The sequence below is a fragment of the Juglans microcarpa x Juglans regia genome, chromosome 1D, assembly GCF_004785595.1.
Source record: "Juglans microcarpa x Juglans regia isolate MS1-56 chromosome 1D, Jm3101_v1.0, whole genome shotgun sequence".
Classification (NCBI taxonomy): Eukaryota; Viridiplantae; Streptophyta; class Magnoliopsida; order Fagales; family Juglandaceae; genus Juglans; species Juglans microcarpa x Juglans regia.
Genome location: NC_054594.1, coordinates 4,385,262 through 4,407,232, shown reverse-complemented (window position 1 = coordinate 4,407,232; position 21,971 = coordinate 4,385,262). Strand labels below are relative to the sequence as shown.

Below are 21,971 nucleotides of genomic sequence, written 5' to 3'. Positions count from 1 at the left end.
GGAGTACAACCGTTCGAACACTTCAAATTCTGTTTGAACAGGATAACGCGTTCGCGGGAAATCATTGTGTTCGAACGGTTGCAACCCAGATTCTAAACACAAAATAGAGACAAAACACAATCTCAGAGAATACATTCATGGGATAAACACAATCTCATAAGATGGATATTTCACAAACATTGTAAAAACACAAATATATTCCCACATCCAAATACAAATATATCCTTCTAACCTTAATTTTTTGTTCAAAAATAGAAAGGAAAAGAACTAATTAAATTGAAGAGAACATAAATTTGAGTTTTTGAATAAAAAAATTCCATGGAAATAGAATATCAAAGTAAAAAAAAAAAAACTTAACAAATTGAAGAGAAAGAAAGAGTTGATGTCAGCATGGTCTCTCCCTTTCTCACGCTCACGATCTCTCTCACGCTCTTTGTATCTCTAAAACAAAAATTCCCAAATGTCCAGTACGTTTGTGCTTCTGGACGTCTTATTTCTTATTTTCTCATTCAAACGAAATTTACTAACCGTTCGAACCCGAAAACAAAGAAGCGAGAAACATTTTCCGCCTGGATCAATTCAGCTCACACCCGTTCGAACATCAATTATATACGTTCGAACTAATAATTGAAAGTGTAATATGGCGCAAATTGATCCCGCCACAGCTTAGCAATGGTGCCAACATATTTTATAAGTTCGAACGCTGTAAATTGCCATTTGCAGGTAATTAAACCATTCGAACTGTAATAATAGGCCGTTTGAACGTACAATATATATATATATATAATTATATTATATATATCTTATTTTATAACTATATATATAAAAGTATAGGTATAAACGTTGGTTTGAGTTGGTGTTACTTTGGTTTCGACGTGCATCTACCAAATCCCAGGTGGGTTGTATGTTGGGCCTGCTACCTTCTATTATTATTTGGAAGTTGTGGCAACGTAGGTGTAAGGCAAGGATGGAAGATAAATGCTTATCGGTGGAAGTGCTTTGGAGGTCTATTTGTGTGCAGATAAGGAAAATACAAAGTAGCATGTCTAGTTTTACAAAGCAAGCTTGCTTTTGCTGACGAGGAGAGGTTGAGAGAATTGAATATTCCAGTTAGTCCGATCAAATCGACGCCGGTTAAATTGGTTTATTGGGTGAAGCCTACATATGATAGATTCAAATTAAGTATTGATGGAAGCAGCCTTGGCAACCCTGGGAGTTTAGGTGCAGGAGGAGTAATTCGGGATTTTAAGGGTGATATGGTGCTTTCTTTTTCGTGTCATCTTGGGGTTGGATACAATAATCTTGCTGAGTTGAAGGGATTATTAATTGGGTTAAAATATTACCGTTCTTTGGGCTTGCTTCATGTGGACATTGAATCTGATTCTTTGGTTTGTGTATACTGGGTTCAGAAGAAGCGTTGTGGAGTGTGGTATTTAGAAGATTTTTTGAAGGAGGCTATGGGCTTGTTTGAAGGTGGAGATTATGGTATAACCCATATTTATCGAGAAGGAAATGCACCAGCGGATTATTTAGCTAAAATGGGAGCTCAAGGCTCGACCTATGTTTGGCGTTCTTTATTGAGAGTTCCAAAGCATTGGAAAGGATTGCTTCGCACAGATAAATTGTCATTGCCTTATCTGAGAGGTCTTTGAATTGTTGGTCTTATTATATCATTCTTGTTTTTAGTCTTTCTTGGGAAGATTTGGTTTTTTTTTTTTTTTTTTGTGGCATATTGCTTGTTGTGTATTTTTGGATATGCTTGATTTATAACCAAGGTATTCCTCTACCATAAGTGAGGGTTTGTTATTAATAAATTTGGGAATGGGTCACTCTTGGACATGTGGCCCTAACTCTTTATTAAAAAAAAAAGTATAATATTTATTATGTTAAGAATATATATAAGTCTAAATATATAGTAGAAGATAAGGATATTGCAGTGTATTATAAATATATTATATAAGAGTATATTATATAAGTATATTAAATATATAAGTATATTATATATATAGTAGTATATAATTATATAGTTGTATATATAAGTATAATATATTGTAGTATATTAGTATATATAAGTAGTATATAAATATTAGTATAAATATAAGTGTATAATAATTAAGTAGAAGTATTATATAAGTAGTATAAGTATATATATATAAGTAGTATAAGCTTATATTTACTATATTATATAACAAATATAATAATAACTAACGCAATATTTTTTTCCCCTTTGGAACGGTATTCGTAAGACGTTTGAACGGATAAAATATTTATGGAAACCATTCAAACAGCATAACTATCTTGATGAAATACTGTGATGCCTGATGAGATCGATGACCTCGCTGATAATGAGGTTCGTCAGTTGCTGGTGGGTCCAGACGCTCCTTCCTATGATGGGAGCAAGAGCATCAAACATGTGGACTTATCTAGTTTTCTCAAGATCACCAACATTATAATAGCCAACAACATCGATTAGCGACTGCACAAGACTGAGGTGAGAATGGACCGGGCACGATTTACGTTACGGGTCGCTTGTGGGGTGCCTATCGACCTAGCGATATATATATTCGCTAGGATAATTTTAGAGGCCACCTATACTACTACAGGTAGAGTTTTATTTTATTTAGTATACTTGGTTACTCCTTTTGATATATATAATACTTTTACTTATCAAAAATATTTTATGACAGATATATTGTCGTTTGGAATCCTGCTCACACCATTACTTTTAGCGAAAGGAGTCAGGACAGATGCGTTTGAGCGTGTTCGGGACTCGATTGGAACGATCAACTCGACGACCTTGTCTCGTAGCACCGAACACTCCAGATTTCGTATTCGTTCACCCACTACAGAGGCGGTCAACACTCAGGGAGGTGCACATGGCGTGTCTGATGAGGCATCTACACAGAGTGCATCATGTATTGCTACTCGTCAGGAGATTGCAGATATCGTGTGTGCAGAGATACGCGCACAGACATCAGAGATCATTGATGCAGTCCAGGTTACCCTTGCAGAGACTGAGTCGAAGCTCATGTCTCGAGTGACTGATATTGAGACACATCTTGCTGGAGTCGAGGCAGTGCTACACGATCTGGCCCAGTAGTGTATATCTTTTATTTCAATTAAATGAGCTTTTTTGTATGGACAATCATGACTATTTGTATTTTGTATCATTAATTTAAATATTCAAATAGTCATACATTATATTTTTGGGATGCAATTAATGTATGTTTTTTATTTGTAGTGTTTGCTAGCTTGTTTATTGTTAATTATGTTTTTTTTTTTCATTTTACTTAATGTTCACTATAATATAAAAAATGACACTATAAGTAATATTTATTTAACATAAAATAAATCACTAAAATATTTTTACATTAATTACATAAAATTAATTTATGAATTCCTAATTATTTTATGTTCCGTTCGAACAAGGTTTAAAAAATCCCCGCCAATTTTAATTTAATTTCCCACCAAATGATCCATTCGAATGCATAAATGTTGTGTTCAAACGCAATATGCGTAGTTCGAACAATCTTGCAACCTTCCTGCTAAATTTTCCCACCAAATCTTTACCGTTCGAACAAACCAATTGAGGTTCGAATGGATTTGAGCTTTCTCCGGCAAAATAAATTACTTTCCCGCCAAGATTACTATTCGAACAAATTATAAACCATTCGAACAAACATTAATTCTATGTTTCAACGGATTTTTTGCCATTCGAACGAGTTTGGCTTTTTGAAACGACCTAATTCGTCACAGAATATCTAGTTCGAATGGATATTTAGCCGTTCGAACGTTTTTATAAAATCATCCATTTTTTGAGACGTCTCCAATAATTACTTTTAGGGATGAAATTTAATTCATCCCTAAAACTAAAATTTGTTGTAGTGAATGTCGTTAACATTGTTCTACAAGCTTGCTAGCTAGAATCTAAATGAATTTTTGGTGACTTTCACAGCATGATTAGAGTAAATGAACAAGATCATCAATACATATATAAAATTGGTTCACCATATTTATTGATTATTTAATGTTCCTTGTGAGACTCACATGACTAACAATAATAAATACTGCAAAACTCACTCGATCCATATGTTTATTTATCCCCACTTTTAAGTAAAAATACACTAATATAAATCTCGAAGAACCAATGCCTTTAGAAATTTACGTGCTCTCATGCATCACCTTATTGACTAAGTTCGTAACATTCATCATTTGTTGGATTCATTCAAGACTCAAGTGATCAGAAGGTCTGGTTTGATATGATTACTTATTTTGATCTACGTTACATATTGATCCTTATCTACGTCAAAAGGCTTCAATTCCCTATGTTTACTCTTGGAAAATATGTGATGTCAACAACATGAGAATTTAGTGGATATAAAATCTTCAAAAACTAATTTCTTCTTGCCATAGCAAAACCAAATTGCTTCTATGCGCGCAAGCTAGCTAGTAGGGTACAAATTCCTAATCGTTGCAAATAAAGGATGCACAAATGAGAAGAATGACATTTTGCGACCAAAATTTATTCCGGCCCAAAAAGTGGTTTTTAGCCTCAACTTTTTGTTCGCCGGAAATAAAGGAACGGAAATGTTAAAACTTCAGTTTTTATGGTAAAATTTGAATCACCACAAATAAAAATTGTCGCAAAATGTCTTTTTTGTGTCAATTGTATTGAAATTTTGTGACAATTGTATTTGCGGCACTAAATTTACGCCGGAAAAAGTGCAGTTTTTGCTACGATTCAACCACTCATTGGAAATGAAGCATTGGAATAGTAATCATTGACTTGTTGCAACAAAATACTAGTCGCAGGAAATAATTTTGGCCGCAAAAAGCCTTATTTCTTATATTGTTAATGCGTTGTCACATGACTTACTAAAAAAATTAAAAATACAAACATAACACAGTAGAGGGAATTTAGGATTTTGTCTTCACCTTTTTGTTTTTCAAGCGCCATCTTATATAATAATCTAGGAGAAATATACTTCAACATTAATTAATAGTGACGTGGCGGGCGATTTTATTTTCTCTGCTAGGGTTTTGGCGTGTTGGAGTGGGGGTGTTGCTGGAGGGGTGAGTCTTGTGAGGGGTAAGGGAGAGGGGTCAGGAGATGGATTTGGTGAGGATGGGGGTGGAAAAGGAGCGAGTTTTGCATTGGGGGGGGGGGGGGTGGACGTACTTTTGCTCAGGCCCTTCAATGGCCCCCAAGCTTCTCGGAAGGCAGTTTCCCTGTTACATATTTGGGTGCACCTTTGGTTTCAAGCTAGCTAACATCTCGGATATTGGAGCCGCTGGTGGATAAGATCCGAAAGAAAATTGCCGGGTGGAAATATAAATTGCTTTTGCAAGGTGGACGTTTGGTGTTGCTTAGACATGTCCTATCTAGCTTGCCCATTCATTTGATGTCGGTTCTTAATGTTCCGTTGGGCATGTTCTCTCACATTAATTCTCTTTTGGCTAATTTTTGGTGGGGAAAGATGGAAGGAAAAAAGAAAATCCATTGGCGTTCTTGGGGGAAAGTGTGTAAACCAACTTCGGAAGGGGGTTTGGGCGTACGAGATCTTAAAGAAGTTCAGAAATCGCTCCATATGAAACTTGCTTTCAGATTACTCACCTCTAACAATTTATGGGCGGATTTTTTTAGGGCCAAATATTGCAGGAATAACCATGTTCTTACCCGGATGGAGAGGCTAGTTGACTCGAGGTTTTGGAGAGCTATGGTGGCTACAATCCCGGAAGTTATGGACAATATGAAAACGTGGTGTGCGGTGGGTGTTGTGAAAAACGATGACAATAAAGTGAATATAGACACGAGAAAAATAAGCAATCACACACGACACAATATTTACGTGGTTCGGCAAAGTGCCTACGTCCACGGGAGTTGCAGAGGATTTGTATTACTTGAGGAATCACAATACAATGGTGTAGAACGGCTACTGTTCACTGTCATACTGTACAAATCAAACAACAACACTATATATATGTTATACGGCGGAAACCCTAAAATAGCAGAATTAATGATGTTCGCTCGAGCGGCGTGTCGAGCCCGCGTCGAGCGAACCTGTTTCCCGCAATCGCTCGAGCCGTGAGTCGAGCGGCTCCTTAAGCGAAGCTCTCTGAATTCCCTCCGCTCGAGCCGTGAGTCGAGCGGTCATCTAGCGAACCTCTCTGACTTGCTTCTGCTCGAGCAGTCTGTCGAGCTCTCTTCGAGCGAAGCTCTCTGACTTGTATTCGCTCGAGCGGCTAGACGCTTCGCTCGAGCGGCGTGAACCAGACTCCAAATACTCAACAGTGGGAACTCTTCTTTTTGCTTTGATAGGTGGTTGGCTTCGGGCCAGCTGTCGGTAAGCACTCAGGTGATGTCAAATACGAAGCTTTGCATTCGTGATTGCTGGCAGCAGAACACCTAGAATTCAGATTTTTTGCTAGAGTTGGTTGGAGCTGGAAAAACAATGGAAATTTTGCAAAATGTCCTGGTTGGTAAAAGAGGTGTGGATTTTGGCATTTGGAAGCCAGCTCTTGATGGGAAATTCTCCACAAGAATAGCGTGGGAGGCAGTGAGAAGTAGAAGAGAAAATCTGGTTTGGCATAATTGGCTGTCGCACCCTTTACTGCCTAAAAGAATCTCCATTTGTTTATGGAAAGTATGGTTCCGATGTTTAGCTATAGATGATAGAGTGCAGGCCAAAGGAATTCAAATGGCTTCGGCATGTGACTGTTGTGCGCAGAGGTGTCAGGAGGATATGGATCACATTTTATCATTAGGTGAAGTTGTTGCGGAAGTTTGGCGTCGGGCTAGTGTGCTGTTGGGGATCTCGGTTTGCTTATGCCGGGAAATAAACTATTAAAGGCATTTTAATTTGGGTGATACCGTGTGTGATTACATGGTGTATATGAAGAGAAGGTGTAAAGCAAGAATGGAGGGTGTGAAATTGAATGCGGTCTAGGTTTGGAGGCAAGTTAGATACTGGGTTAGTGCTATTGCAGAGCACTCTAAAGCCTTGCGAAAGCTCATGCAGCCAGATTTGGAGATTGTGCGGGAACTCCAATTACCGAATCGTCCTACTTGTGTGAGACCAAGTAGACTGATTTCGTGGGTTAAGCCTCCTTCTGGTTGGGTTAAACTGAACTGTGATGGTAGCTGTTGGGGAAATCCCGGTAATTCATGAGGTGGTGGTGTCATTTGAGACTGTCGTGGTGAGGTACGATTGGCTTTTTCTAGTCATTTTGGGCAAGGCACGAATAATAGTGCAGAATTAAAAGTTATCTTGAACGGAATTCGGTTGTGCAAATGGCTTCGGTATTTGAATGTGATAATTGAAAGTGATTCGCGCATTGTCGTGGACTGGCTTCGGAAAGGCACATGCTCCTTATGGTATCTTTGGGATTTTTGGGAGGATTTATGGGCGGAGCTAGAAGGGGTGAATTTCATGGTGATACATCAATATCGGGAAGGTAATAGTGCGGCTGATTTTCTTGCTAGAGAGGGAGAAATGGGTAAGAGCATGATTTACGAAGACAGGCACTCGTTACCCCTTTATCTTAAGGGGATTCTTCGTTTGGATAGATGGGGTCTTCCATCCTTTCGTAAATAGGCTTATTTAGTGAGCATGTGTGGTTTTCTTTCTTGTTTGAGAGTGGTTTTATTTTTTGGGTGATCTGTATTTGGTTCGTTTTTCTTATGTCTGTTTTGTTACCACGGTATTCTTCTGCCAGAAGTGAGGGTTGTATAATAAACTTGGGTTGGGGTCACGTCGCGAATGGCTACCGGCTATTTAAAAAAAAAATAAAAAAGAAAAAAAAAGCGCCATCTTATATTGAATATATATTTTTAAACTTCTTTTAATAAGCTATGTAGTGCCATATCAAATAGGCAAAATGAGTGGTACAAATTAAAAGACATTATAACATTATTCTTAATTATTAGGCTAGTCCGTCAATGTCGATGTTTAAACCTATTATTTGGGTTTTGATTTTGTATCCTACAAAAATAATCCTTTCTTCTAAAATGCAGAACTAAATTTATCCATATTTCTTTTAAATATACCTCAATAAAGAGCATATTTAGTTTCAGAAATCCACTTACAAAAACGTTAATTATTCTCTTTTCTTGATGCACAAATTTCGTAGTTTAGATTAAAAAGTTCAACTGTAACTTTAGATTAAAAAGTGATGACCAAACAATCTGTAGTTTTGTATCAGAACAGGGTTTGAAGACCACTTTGAAATGCTGGTTGAAAACATTACACAGATTCAGCTCCATCCCACGAGGGGTTTTGACAAAGAATCTATGGCCACTACAACTATAGGGCTTCGAGTATGCATTTTTCTGTGAGAGCTTTAGGAAGTCCCATAACGGTATCAGTTGTCCCCACCTGCCAAATATCAAACCAGAGCTTATGTCACAGGAATTGGAGGAAGGCAACAACTCCTAGCAAGTGAGTAGACATGCTAAAATTTAGATCTCTATATGCAAAACATTAACGGAATTCATTACAATAACAAAAATCCGGGTGAATCCCACACAAACTGATTAAAGAAAAGGAGATATGATGTAAAACAGCAACAATACCTTTTTCATATGTAGATAAATACATTTTTAACATGTCCTGAGATTAGGTGGGCGTAAAATCATGAATTATTCACTCATCAGGAAGAGCACATCCAAATAAAAGTGCCAGAAACCATTACCTTGGCTCTGTCCCATCCACCTTTTCTTTTTCCAGTCTTAGATTGGTTACAAGAACAGATCCTACCACCTCTGCTTGACCGCCAGAATATCCTGCAACCCACAGGGATGTGACATCAAATACAGCTCAGCTTTTGAATGAGAAATGGTGAGAGTGAAGCGCATTAAGCAAACCTTTGATAAACTCCCGTGCTTCTCTTCCTTGCTGGATGGTTTTTCTCTGATTATCCCTTCATACACCACCACCTCAAAATCAAATAGACGGAGCAGTAAGAAATAACCTTGAATGATCGCTACATGCAAAAAATACAAAAGCCAAAGAGGCTCTATAAATGGTAAGTGGCATCTTCATAATCATATAAGGCAAATGATGTATATGCTGTGAGGAACGAGATGAATACGCCTGCCCAAAACCCATCAGGCTGTGTGTAGATTAGATATAAAAAATTATGTACAAAAGAAGTGTCAATCTTGCATGGGATCGAGGAAAAAATCACTGCCTGGATTATTCTACATTCCTGTAGCTTGGAAGCTTTTACTCAATGAACATAGAGATTATTGTCCAGAAGATAAACTTTATAAGGTCATTATAACCCGTCAAAGTTCTAACTGTTTTTGGAAAGAAAAAAGGGCAGTTAGAAAGTAGGATTTGTGATTAAAATTTATAAAGATGATTATTGACTGAAAAATCTATTAAAATTTTGCAATTTAGACAAACTGCATGAACATGACAGGGAAAATAGGCTCGAAACATATCTTCTTCCCATACTCATCTTACAGAGCCATCTCACATAATAGTTGTGGTATCTTACAAGTAATTTATAAAGCATGCTTAGTGCAAGTTTAACTGCATTGTAAATCAAGTATGTAGGTATCAAAAGACCTGGTCTTCATTCGGCTCTAAAAATAGAATGTAGATTCATCAATTACTAGAGCTGTCACTTATGGTAGAGTGATGCACTAGATGGCGGGTATACCATAGTGGTGATGTGGCGTATGTGAAGGGAGTACATGTGGAGTGTACTCTATATGGTGGAGTGATGCACCATATGGCAGATATGCCATAATGGTGATGTGGCGTAGTGCATGTGAATAGAGTCGACGTGAAGTGTACTCAATGTAATGGAGTGATGCACCATATGGCAAATATGCCATAATAGTGATGTGGCGTAGTGTGTATGAAGGGAGTACACGATGAGTGTACTCCATGGAGTGGAATGATGCACCACCATATGGTGGGTATGCCATAATGGTGATGTGACCTAGTGTGTGAAAATGGAGTATACGTGGAGTGTACTCCACGAGGCAGTGACACTCCGTATGGCGTGTCGCAAAAATAAGGATGGTTATATGATTGATGGGCGTGGAACGTGATGAGTAGTGTCGGGAACTGTGGGACAGTGTCCCGAAGTAGTTATGGCGTAGCCTGTAGTCTAAGGTGACAAGTGTCACCGTGATGGACTTATGGCTAAGAGTACGCGTGAAGTAGCAGAACAAGTATAAGAGTACGCAACGAAAGCATGACTGGGCAACGTCACGAAGTGACGTGGTTACTGACAGTCATGCTTATGATAGGTGAGGAATTAGTGTAGAAATGATGTAGCAGGATCGTGAAGAGATGTCACGATGTGACAAGAATACGTGAGGAACCGTACTCGTGATGAGTTAGAAGTTGGCGATAAATGACGTAGTGGGATGTCAAGTAACGTGACAAGGTCACTGTGTAGCTTGGGAATAGTTTTGAGCTATATGATGTGACATAAGGCGTGGTTGTGAATGGAGTCTTGTCATGTCAAGTGTTGGGATGAACTGTCAAAAAATACAGGTAGCATGGGGAGTCATGCTAGCCGAGTTAAGAGAAGGTTGGTATCAGAGTATGGTACTTGTTTACACAAGCAGGTGATCAACGTGTTATATGTTGATCTTAGGTGATAAAGGGGGTAAGGTACATGTGTTAACTGGTGAGACACATGTACTAGACGGATTCACCATATGTAATGGGTGATTTGTCATAAGCATAGTTACGCGGTGTTTAAGCCTCAGGGTTGGCTTAGAGCCGTGTAGCTTGTATGGATGGGAATGAGAATTTAGTATAGGCTAAGATGCATGAAAGCAGTGATGGGTGTATTATCTAGGATTGAAATGCGTGATTCCATCGGTCGGAATCATGCGTTGAATGTGGTTAGTAAGAAGAATAAGACGAATGTCTTAGTGTCTTAATCCTAAGGTAAATCATGGGTCCACTTTAGTGAATGAGCACTCGAGGCAAGACGTTGAGTTGGAAGATGTGGTGACCGTAAGTGGTCCTCGAAGGTTTTAACATTGTAAAGAGCACGTAAGTGCACGGGATAGAAGGAGAGTGTTCTAAGTGAAGTGTAGCTTGTGCTTTCTAAGTTTAAGTTATTTATGTACTAGATAGAGAATGACGTTAAGGTATGTGTATGTATGTAGGTTGCCATCTGACAAGCACATGAATGGACTGTACGATATGCGAATAGCATGGAGTCCAGGTAAGTATTACGTTCATACTCTTCTACAGTCTTCTAAAGTATAAAGAAACGAAAACGAAACACTTTTCCTTAAATATGCTTTACGACACGAAACGAAAGAAGTTTTACCGAAGAAAATGCTAAGTGTTCAATGGTATACGTATGTACGGCCCTCCTTGGCAGCCCTTGTTTACGCAACCAAAAGTATTAATTGTACGTATGTGAATGGATGACTATACGATTTATCTATTGTATGTATTTTCTAAGAAATCAACGAACTGATGTAAATGCACGAAAGGCATGAAAACGGATGTTTTTATGGATCCTACGAACCGATGCTCTTATGGATACTATGAGGTGATGCTCGTGGACACCATGAGAGACGACGTTTGAGGTGATGCTTATGGATGCCATGAAAGCCGATGTTTTAAATGTTTTACGATGTCATAAACGGATGTTTTTTACGAATGTCATGAAAAGACGAAGTTTAAACCCATGCTCATGAAACGATGTTTTCTCATGAAAGGACTGTTAAATGAAATATAAGAAAAGAATGAAAGCTCCAGCTCATTCGAGCTGGCATGAATGAATGAATGGACTGTAAGAAAGGACTGAAAGAACTGAACGTTTAATGTATGAAAATACGTAACGGCCATATGAATGAATAGAAAAGGGTACCCAATGAATGAATGGGCAGATTGCAATGCCGAGTAGTAGTGCTGGTAGTGCACCCAGTGCTGCACCCTAACAGAATGGGATTCCAACCTACGGCCACGGGCGGATCCATTGGCCATAGGGCCGCTAACCCTAACACACGGGACGTAACAGTGTGTATCGGCCTATGAAAGTGATAAGAAAGAATGTATGTATGCATGAATGTATCAATGCACGTATTCTTGAAGAAATGAAGGCAGTGACGGGGGACACGTTTTAAAGAAAGGAAAGCTCATTTTAAAAGAAAATCCCGTCCAGTGATGTTTTCAAAAGAACGCACATATGCATGTATGTATAGTATGTATGGAATGATGAATGCATGATTGAAAACCTATATTGTTATATTTTAACTGTATGAAGTAATGCTTACGAGTCATCGACTCATTTAGTTTTTATACATGTCCTTCCCCCCTCAAAAGGACGGAATGAAAAGCACGCGCTAGGACGGACGCGGCCCATGGGGAAGAGCACGTAAGACTAGGCATGAATTTTAAATGTATAAGGCCTTTTATTTTAAGATTAATGTTTTCCGCTGTAAACCTCTCAAATTCTAAAAGTACATTTTATCTTATAAACGTAAAGTCTTGCACCCTCGGTATGCAAGTGAAAAGTTTTAAATCGGACGGTAATTCCCGTCGTCATTTTTACAAATATTTTATAAAAAGTCCCACCACAAGGATGGGCGTTACAGTTCTGCTCACACCATTACTTTTAGCGAAAGGAGTCAGGACATATGCGTTTGAGCGTGTTCAGGAGTCAATTGGACCGATCAACTCGACGACCTTGTCTCGTAGCACCGGACACTCTAGATTTCGAATTCGTTCACCCACTACAGAGGCAGTCGACACTCAGGGAGGTGCATAGGGCGTGTCTAATGAGGTATCTACACAGAGTGCATCACATATTGCTACTCGTGAGGAGATTGTAGATATCGTGTGTGCAGAGATATGTGCACAGACATCAGAGATCATTGATGCAGTCCGGGTTGCCCTCGCAGAGATTGAGTCAAAGCTCATGTCTCAAGTGACTGATAGTGAGACATGTCTTGCTGGAGTCGAGGCAATGCTACACAATTTGGCCCAGTAGTGTATATCTTTTATTTGCATTAAATCAGCTTTTTTGTATGGACAATCATGACTATTTATATTTTGTATCATTAATTTAAATATTCAAATAGTCATATATTATATTCCCGCCATACATTATATTTTTGGGATGCAATAAATGTATGATTTTTATTTATAGTGTTTGCTAGCTTGTTTATTGTTAATTATGTTTTTTTTTTTCATTTTACTTAATGTTCACGATAATATAAAAAATGACACTATAAGTAATATTTATTTAACTAAAAATCTTATTTAACATAAAATAAATCACTAAAATATTTTTACATTAATTACATAAAATTAATTTATGAATTCGTACAAGGTTAAAAAAAAATTTCGCCAATTTTAATTTAATTTCCCACCAAATGATCCGTTCGAATGCATAAATGTTGTGTTTGAACGCAATATGTGTAGTTCGAACAATCTTGCAACCTTCCTGCCAAATTTTTCCACCAAATTTTTCCCGTTCGAACAAACCAATTGAGGTTCGAACGAATTTAAACTTTTTCCGGCAAAATAAATTACTTCCCGCCAAGATTACTATTTGAATAAATTATAAACTATTCGAACAAATATTAACTCTTTGTTCAAATGGATTTTTTGCATTCGAACGAGTTTGACTTTTTGAAAAGACTTAATTCATCACAGAAGATCTAGTTCGAACAAATATTTAGCCGATCAAACGTTTTTATAAAATAATCCATTTTTTGAGACGTCTCCAATAAATTATAAACCATTCAAACAAATATTAACTCTACGTTCGAACAGATTTTTTGTATTCGAACGAGTTTGACTTTTTGAAACGACCTAATTCATCACAGAAGATCTAGTTCGAACAAATATTTAGCCGTTCGAATGTTTTTATAAAATAATCCATTTTTTATAAAATAATCCAATTTAGCAAAACCAAATTGCTTCTAATTAATGACTTTTTAATAAGTTTACGATTAGCCAAGAAATGAATATAGACAGTAAAGTTGCAAGCAGTGGATTACAAGTCATGTCAAACTATTAAACATTAATTGAAATATTCAGAGAGGATAGAATCAAGGGGATTCAAGCCTATGATAACCAAACTAGTCATCTAAAAAAATAAATTATCTCAAATTGATTGAGAAAATGCTCATGTGACGGACTCTTGATACCAAATGGATAAATGAGCCTGAGTTTCTCGGTGTAGAAGAGGAGAAAGTGGAACGGGGAAAAGGATTCATTTTTGGGGATTGTAAGCTACTGTAATCGAACTGACCCTCAAAGAATCAATCAGATATGTTGCTAGCTGAAGATATGCGCGCAAGCTAGCTAGTAGGGTACAAATTCCTAATCGTTGCAAATAAAGGATGCACAAATAAGAAGAATGGCTTTTTGCGACCAAAATTTATTCCGCCGCAATAGACTTGCCCTCAAAAAGTGGTTTTTAGCCTCAACTTTTTGTTCACTGGAAATAAAGGAACGGAAATGTCAAAACTTGAGTTTTGTGGCAAAATTAGAATCGCCACAAATAAAAATTGTCGCAAAATGTCTTTTTGCATCAATTGTATTGACGTTTTGCAACAATTGTATTTGCAGTGCTAAATTTATGCAGGGAAAAGTGTGGTTTTTGCGGCGATTCAACCACTCACCGGAAATGAAGCCTTGCAACAGTAATTATTTACTTCTTGTGACAAAATACTAGTTGCTGGAAATAATTTTGGCCTCAAAAATCCTTATTTCTTGTAGTGTTAATACACTGTCACATGACTTACTAAAAAAAGTAAAAATACAAACATATAATAGTAGAGCAAATTTAGGATTTTCGTCTTCATCTTTTTGTGTTTCGAGCACCATCTTATATCAAATAGGCAAAATGAGTGGTACAAATTAAAAGGCATTATAGCATTATTCTTAATTATTAGGTTAGTCCGTCAATGTTGATGTTTAAACCTATTATTTGGGTTTTGATTTTGTATCCTACAAAACTAATCCTTTCTTCTAAAATGCAGAACTAAATTTATCCATATTTCATCTAAATATACCTTGATAAAGAGCATATTTAGTTTCAGAAATCCACCTACGAAAACGTTAATTATTCTCTTTTCTTGATGCACAAATTTCGTTACATTGAAAAGCTTTGTTAAATGTTTTTCTTTTTATCATTTTCTAATTATTCTCTTTTCTAATTATCATTTTCGTTACATTATGGAAACCAAAGTGAACTGCCCCTCGATTCCTGGGTCCTCCTATGGGTGTAGTGCCACGCGTTTCATGATCCCATGGATGACATAGTCAAACATTTTCTGAAGTTTGGCTTAGCCCAGAGCCTCGTGAACAGGAAACAGAAGACATACCGTGCGTTCAAGTTGAAAGTTCAACTATAACTTTAGATTAAAATTGATGACCAAACAATCTGTAGCTTTGTATCAGAACAGGGTTTGAAGACCACTATGAAATGCTGGTGGAAAACATTACAGATTCAGCTCCATCCCACGAGGGGTTTTGACAGAGAATCTATGGCCACTACAACCATAGGGCTTCGAGTATGCATTTTTCTGTGAGAGCTTTAGGAAGTCCCATAACGGTATCAGTTGTCCCCACCTGCCAAATATCAAAAGCAGAGCTTATGTCACAAGAATTGGAGGAAGGCAACAACTCCTAGCAAGTGACAAGAAAAATTATTTAATGTATCGTAGCGTTTGCATGTTATAATCGGCTCAGGAAGAAATGCAAATCAGTTCAGCCTCCTTGATAGACCAAACAAAACCATAATATGGTCCAAATCAACAACATTGGTTAAGAGTTAACATGCCAATGCCTGATAGAGAGACTGGCAGAAACTCCGTTAGTTAGAACACCAGAAATATAAAGCAGAATGTTAGAACTCATTGATGGAGCATAAGGAAGAAGGTTTTGACTGGGGATGTGGATCACTAGTCAGGCGAGTTCTTTGGAGTGGCTAAGTGTCAGAAAGACTTGAATAGTCTGGGTGCCATCCACAACAGTGTGGTGCCTAAAACTAGCTCCTCCAAAGTGTGGGCATGTGTGTGTGTGAGAGAGAGAGAGACAGGAAGCTCTGCTGACCACTGCTTCCACAAAAGGCAATGTCATTGGATGTTCCAGCATCAAACCTCCCGCAACATTGAGTGTAAATCCCTCGTTGATCTGAGGGCAGCTCGTTCGTCAACAAAGAAGTCAAGGACGGAGTTAATAAACAGTATTTGAAAAGAAAGATTCCTGGCAAAAAATATCAAATAGCAAAGAGAATATGGATCTTAAGAATTTTACCAGGCTATCAATGACCTCATCTGGTATGTTATAAAAATAAACCTATATCACCATGCAGAAAAATATTAATTTTCCAAAGCTAATTTACATGGTTACTTCAAAAGGGAAGTAAATAGACATGCTAAAATTTAGATCTCCATATGCAAAACAATAACGGAATTTTTTACAATAACAAAAACCCAGGTGAATCCGACAGAAACTGAGTAAAGAAAAGGAGATATGATGTAAAACAGCAGCAATACCCTTTTCATACGTAGATAAATACATTTTTAACTTGTTCTGAGATTAGGTGGGCTTAAAATCATGTAATATTCACTCATCAGGAAGAGCACATCCAAATAAAAGTGCTAGAAACCATTACCTCGGCTCTGTCCCATCCACCTTTTCTTTTTCCCGTCTTAAGATTGGTTACAAGAACAGATCCTACCACCTCTGCTTGACCGCCAGAATATCCTGCAACCCACAGGAATGTGACCATCAAATCGAGCTCAACTTTTGAATGAGAAATGGTGAGAGTGAAGAGCATTAAGCAAACCTTTGATAAACTCCCGCGCTTCTTCCTTGCTGGATGGTTTTTCTCTGATTATCCCTTCATACACCACCACCTCAAAATCAATTAGATGGAGCAGTAAGAAATAACCTTGAATGATCTCTACATGCAAAAAATACAGAAGCCAAAGAGGCTCTATAAATAGTAAGGGGCATCTTCATAATCATAAAAGGCAAAGGATGTATATGTTGTGAGGAACGAGAAGAATATGCTAGCCCAAAACCCAGCAGGTTGTGTGTAGATTAGATATGAGAAAATATGTTCAAAAGAAGTGTCAATCTTGCATGGGATTGAGGAAAATTCCATTGCCTGGATTATTATACATTCTTGTAACTTGGACGCCTTTAAGGGGTTATAAGGTGATTATAACCCCTTAAAGTTTTAATTGTGTTTGAAAAACAATGAGCAGTTAGAAGTAGGATTTATGATTAAAACTTATCAAGAAGATTATTCATGAAAAACCAATAAAATTTGGCAATTTAGACAAACTGCATGAACAAGACAGGGAGAATAGGCTCGAAACATATATTCTTCCCATACTCATCTTACAGAGCCATCTCATATAATAGGTGTGGTATCAAGTAGTTTATAAATCAAGCTCAGTGCAAGTTCAACTGCATTGCAACTCAAGTACGTAGGTATCAAAAGACCTGGTCCCCATTCAGCTCTTAAAAGTAGATAGATTCATCAATTACTAGAACTGTCACTTATGGGTAATCATGGCACAGAAAAATAAGAAAACCAGTTGTTCAGGTATTACCTGAGAGAAAGTAGAAGGATCTAGTTTATGCTAAAATCAGTTAAATTATCAAAAAGGTAGTAACTAAAGGGGAATCAAGGCATACTGTATCTGCAGTTATCAACAGTGTTGAATGAGCCTCCACCTCAAATTGAGCTGTACTTTTGAGCCTGGATACAATGGCATCTGCCTAAGAAGAAAATCATCATACAAGTATATAACACAAATAATGTACCCAAAATCACAGAAAGATGGGGAACAAATGACGTTCCCATGATAATTTATGGGGGCTGAAAACTTTAATTTATGTAAACGAAATTACAGGGAAAGGAGTTCAAATTATACAACTACAGGGTAACTACACACAGATGCATACAATTAACATTGAGCTCCTATTCCTAGAGGTTCAATAGCTAGAGAGAGCTAAGAATTAAATATACCTTCGCTTCAGCTAGAGCCATTACCAAATCTGCTGGCTTTTCCCTCCTAATAACTTTCTCATCTATGTCTGCACTCTAATTCACAAGCCCGGTTAATCTTGTGAAGCTCTGTTAAATCAACTCAATTTATCGATTACTTAACTGAATGGAAGGAATAATAAATTAAGAGAAAGGATCAAAACATAGGAAACTGCTTTGTACCGTGCTCATTGCTCAAGTTTACAAGATATGGAAGAATAAATTTATTCAGTTCATTAAATATTCTAACAGGCTCCATCCCAGATAAAGAAAGCTTTTTTTCACTAATATGACCATACCATTATAGTGAACTCATATCCCATCTCCGTTAAAATTTGTCGGCGAGCCATCGACGATGAACCCAAAATTATCTGTCATAAAACCAAGTGAAAAATAACATTTATAAACCCGCCCCACCACCCCACCCCCCCCCCCCCCCCCCCCCCCCCCCCCCCCCCCCCCGGGGGCTCAACAAAAGACACAAAAAAAAAAAAAAAAAGTAACAGCCTTTAATCTCTGGCTAATCCGACCATTTTGAAATCAGGAAAACGTTAGCGAAAAGAAGTACAATAATCATAACAAAAGAGTTTGTCGTATCTTTATAGAAGCTACATAAGTTCAAACGAATAGACAATATTGTACGATACTTTTGCGGCACAACAACAATGGTATTTTGGGCACTCTTTTCCTCTCTTTCTTTTCCTATTGTCATGTAGGGAAGACAGACAAAGAGGTTGGGAAAATCATGTACGGTGCAAGAAATGTACCGTAAATGCGGAACTGTTGGTAGACATCTTCTTATATCTTCTTTCTTTCACGCTCCTCCTGTAGATGAGGCTTTCGAGTACTCCAAGACTTGGCTGTAGAGAGAGGAAAGGAGCTTTCCTTTTTCTTTTGTCCTAGTAGTTTGTACACTTGTCAATTAAACGCTGCTAGAAAGAATGTTTCTATGTAAATATTGGGCTTGGGCCTTGAATTGGGCCTTGCCTGTGTCGGGGCGATCTTGACAATATACCCCAGCTAACGTCGGTAAATGGAACTCCATGGCTATACGGGGCTCAAATAAAAGGATAATTCTAGGGTGCACAAAAAATGTGCATTCCAAATATGTAAATGAGGTTTTTTTTTTTTTAAACATATTTAATTATTAAGAAAAAAAAATATAAATTCACTAATAGTCACTTCTAGGGTTGTAAGTTGGCATGTCCAGACCGAGAAAACTAATCAGACAGACTGGTACGGTCCGGACCGGACCGAACTGAAAATAGGCACTCTAGGTTTCGGTCCTCACAAAATAGGGTTTTCGGTCTTCCGTCCGGACCGGACCGACCGAAAAAAATAAAATAAAATTTTAAATTTTATATAATAATTGTATAATAAATTAGGTAATTTTCATCTAACCTACCCCATGGTCCAATTAACCTATCATCAATTCACCACTAACTAATTACTAAACATCTACAAGACTAACTCATTATGCATTTTAACTTATAAGTTAGAACTATCATAAATTATAATACATTGACATGCTCAATGTTGGTAATAAAGTAACAATTAACATCATCAATATAATTATAACTAAACCAAATTTATAGCTAAATCAATGTAAGTCTATAAGTTATTATAACTACAACTCTACAAGTCTATATATAATATCAATACCACTAATACTATGACTAATGAGTATTACTAATGACTAATGAGTAATGAGTAATGACTATATCACTGATTCACTATGACTCTACGAGCATATATTACTAATTTACTATCAGTAATTTAGTATAGTATAGTCCATAATTTAATATCAACGTCTTATTATATAATATATAATATTTATTCCATAATATATAACATATATTATTAGTATCACTATTAGAGTATAATATATAATATTATCATTAATTATTTTTTTAATGAGTTAAAAGAATAATCACCATTAAATAGTTTAATTAATTTTACTAATTTAAATAATTTTTTTAATTAATTTATGTACCAAAAAGATAAAAAAATCACAAGTTAAAAACACATCAAATATGCCAAACATCAAACGGCGCCGTTTAAGTCCCAACCGGATGAAATGTATTCACTGGTTGCGTGAAATGGCATCGTTTCACGTAACCTTTTTTTTTTTTAAAAAAAAAAACTAAAGCTTACTTAAACGGCGCCGTTTCGTCACCCCCACTTCCCCCAGTTGCCCCCTACCCCTCACCCCACAGGCCACACATCCCCAGTTTTCTGAAAACTAAAGTCCCAATTCGAAAACCCTAACAGCCGAGCGACAGCCCTCCAGCTGACAGTCCCTCGTCTGAGTCGTCTCTGCCTCACTGAGTCACTGGTCTCGTGAGTCCGTGACCTCATCTCTGTCTCTGTCTCTCTAGTCTCTGTAATCTGCCCCACTCAACCGGTCCGGTGCTGCCTCAATGCCTCACTCTCGGTATGTTAGTTTCATTTCATCTACTTGTAATTTTAGGATTACTGATTTATAAGAATTACTTATATATGAGATTAACAATATAAATTTGGGTGCAATATTGGAAGAAAAAAACCGATCCGTTCTGATCCTCTGGATGTACTGTTTTTATTTAAATAAAACGTCAACTTTACTCTTCTAGTTCTAAACTTCTAGTATTGGAGGCCGACAAATGACAAAGAACAAGAAAATTCAACTTGAAATATATATCCAATTTTTTGTGTGTCATGTGTGTATTAATTAATTTGTGGTGCATCATATATATTTTTTTATCATATTTTTAGAATTCTTAAGAGTATATATAAAAAAAATTAAAAATGAAGTTAATGGTTCAAATTTAAATATGCTATTTGGGATTGGATTTATTAATATAAGCCTACAAATGATCAATTAATTCTAAACAAACAATATCTGTACGTACGTAGTTCACCCCTTGGATCCCATGATTTGAGTATATATGTTTGCGGCCTGCTGGCTGGCTGGGTGGCAGGCTCATTTGTCCAAATCATATTAATTAGGAGCCAACATGATGCATCAAAATTATTTATAGATCAGCATTATTGATTATTCTGTAGCCAAAATGGGTTATCATTGGCAATTATTTTGCCAAGTCAGTATGTTATTTTCATTTAATTCCCTTTCTTTCTTTTCTAGATAGACACTATTCCATAATTGATTCCACAGGATTCTACTACAGATGATGTAGAGTCAACACAGGCTACACATGGGCAAGACATTTCTCCATTTCCACCCAATGTAAGTGCTAATACTAAACTAAGTGGTAGTGGTAGACATAGGTCAATGGTTTGGGATCACTTTACAATAATACCAAAAGGTAATCCAAGTAAACATAGGGTTGCATGTAATTATTGTGGTGCTTCGTATGCATGTGATATGAAAACCAACGGTACAAAGTCCATGAAGTATCATATTGAAAAACAATGTAAGAAATGTCCATTGAGACAGACGGATAAGTCCCAAACTACTCTCGATTGGAAGGCGGGTGTAGGAAGTGATAGTGGAGGATTTGTGCCCATATCATTTAGTGTTGAGGCTTGCAGACAAGTCTTAGCAGAAATGATTATTCTTGATGAGTTACCTTTTAGGTTCGTTGAAATGGAGGGTTTCAAAAAGTTTATACTCATTGTTTGCCCTAAGTGGGTAGGGATTTCATCCCGTGTTACGGTTGCGAATACTTTAGTGTGTATATAAAGGAAAAAAGTAAGTTAATAAGTACTCTTCAAGGGCAACAAGTTTTCCTCACCAGGGATACATGGACATCCGTGCAAAACTTCAACTATATGTGTCTCATGGCACACTTTATTGATGACAATTGGAAACTACACAAAAGAATTCTTTCTTTTTGTTTGGTTGAGAATCACAAGGGTGATACACTTGGTAGGGCCTTAGAGATGTGCTTGCATAATTGGGGGAGACCGAAAGTACTTGCAATCATACTTGATAATGTAAGTTCTAATAACGGAGCAGTTTCTTA

At 37.1% G+C, this 21,971-nt stretch overlaps 1 protein-coding gene across 10 annotated transcripts in view; it reads right to left on the bottom strand.

Moving 5' to 3' along the window:
- Nucleotides 1-18,905, bottom strand: part of LOC121253267 (7-methyl-GTP pyrophosphatase-like) — a 48,123-nt gene extending 29,218 nt beyond the window's left edge. The window contains exons 1-10 of one of the 10 annotated variants that reach the window (XM_041153288.1): nucleotides 18,774-18,904; nucleotides 18,306-18,377; nucleotides 17,989-18,063; nucleotides 17,655-17,738; nucleotides 16,795-16,909; nucleotides 16,621-16,712; nucleotides 16,260-16,301; nucleotides 16,056-16,136; nucleotides 8,288-8,375; nucleotides 8,155-8,239 (exon numbers count right to left, since the gene is read on the bottom strand). In XM_041153288.1, the coding sequence (XP_041009222.1) occupies nucleotides 8,304-8,375; nucleotides 16,056-16,136; nucleotides 16,260-16,301; nucleotides 16,621-16,712; nucleotides 16,795-16,909; nucleotides 17,655-17,738; nucleotides 17,989-18,063; nucleotides 18,306-18,377; nucleotides 18,774-18,800 (660 nt within the window). In that variant the 5' untranslated portion in view covers nucleotides 18,801-18,904 and the 3' untranslated portion in view covers nucleotides 8,155-8,239; nucleotides 8,288-8,303. The other 9 variants (XR_005938395.1, XR_005938388.1, XM_041153279.1 and 6 more) reach the window with 9 other exon arrangements.
- Between the last annotated feature and the right edge of the window lie 3,066 nt (nucleotides 18,906-21,971).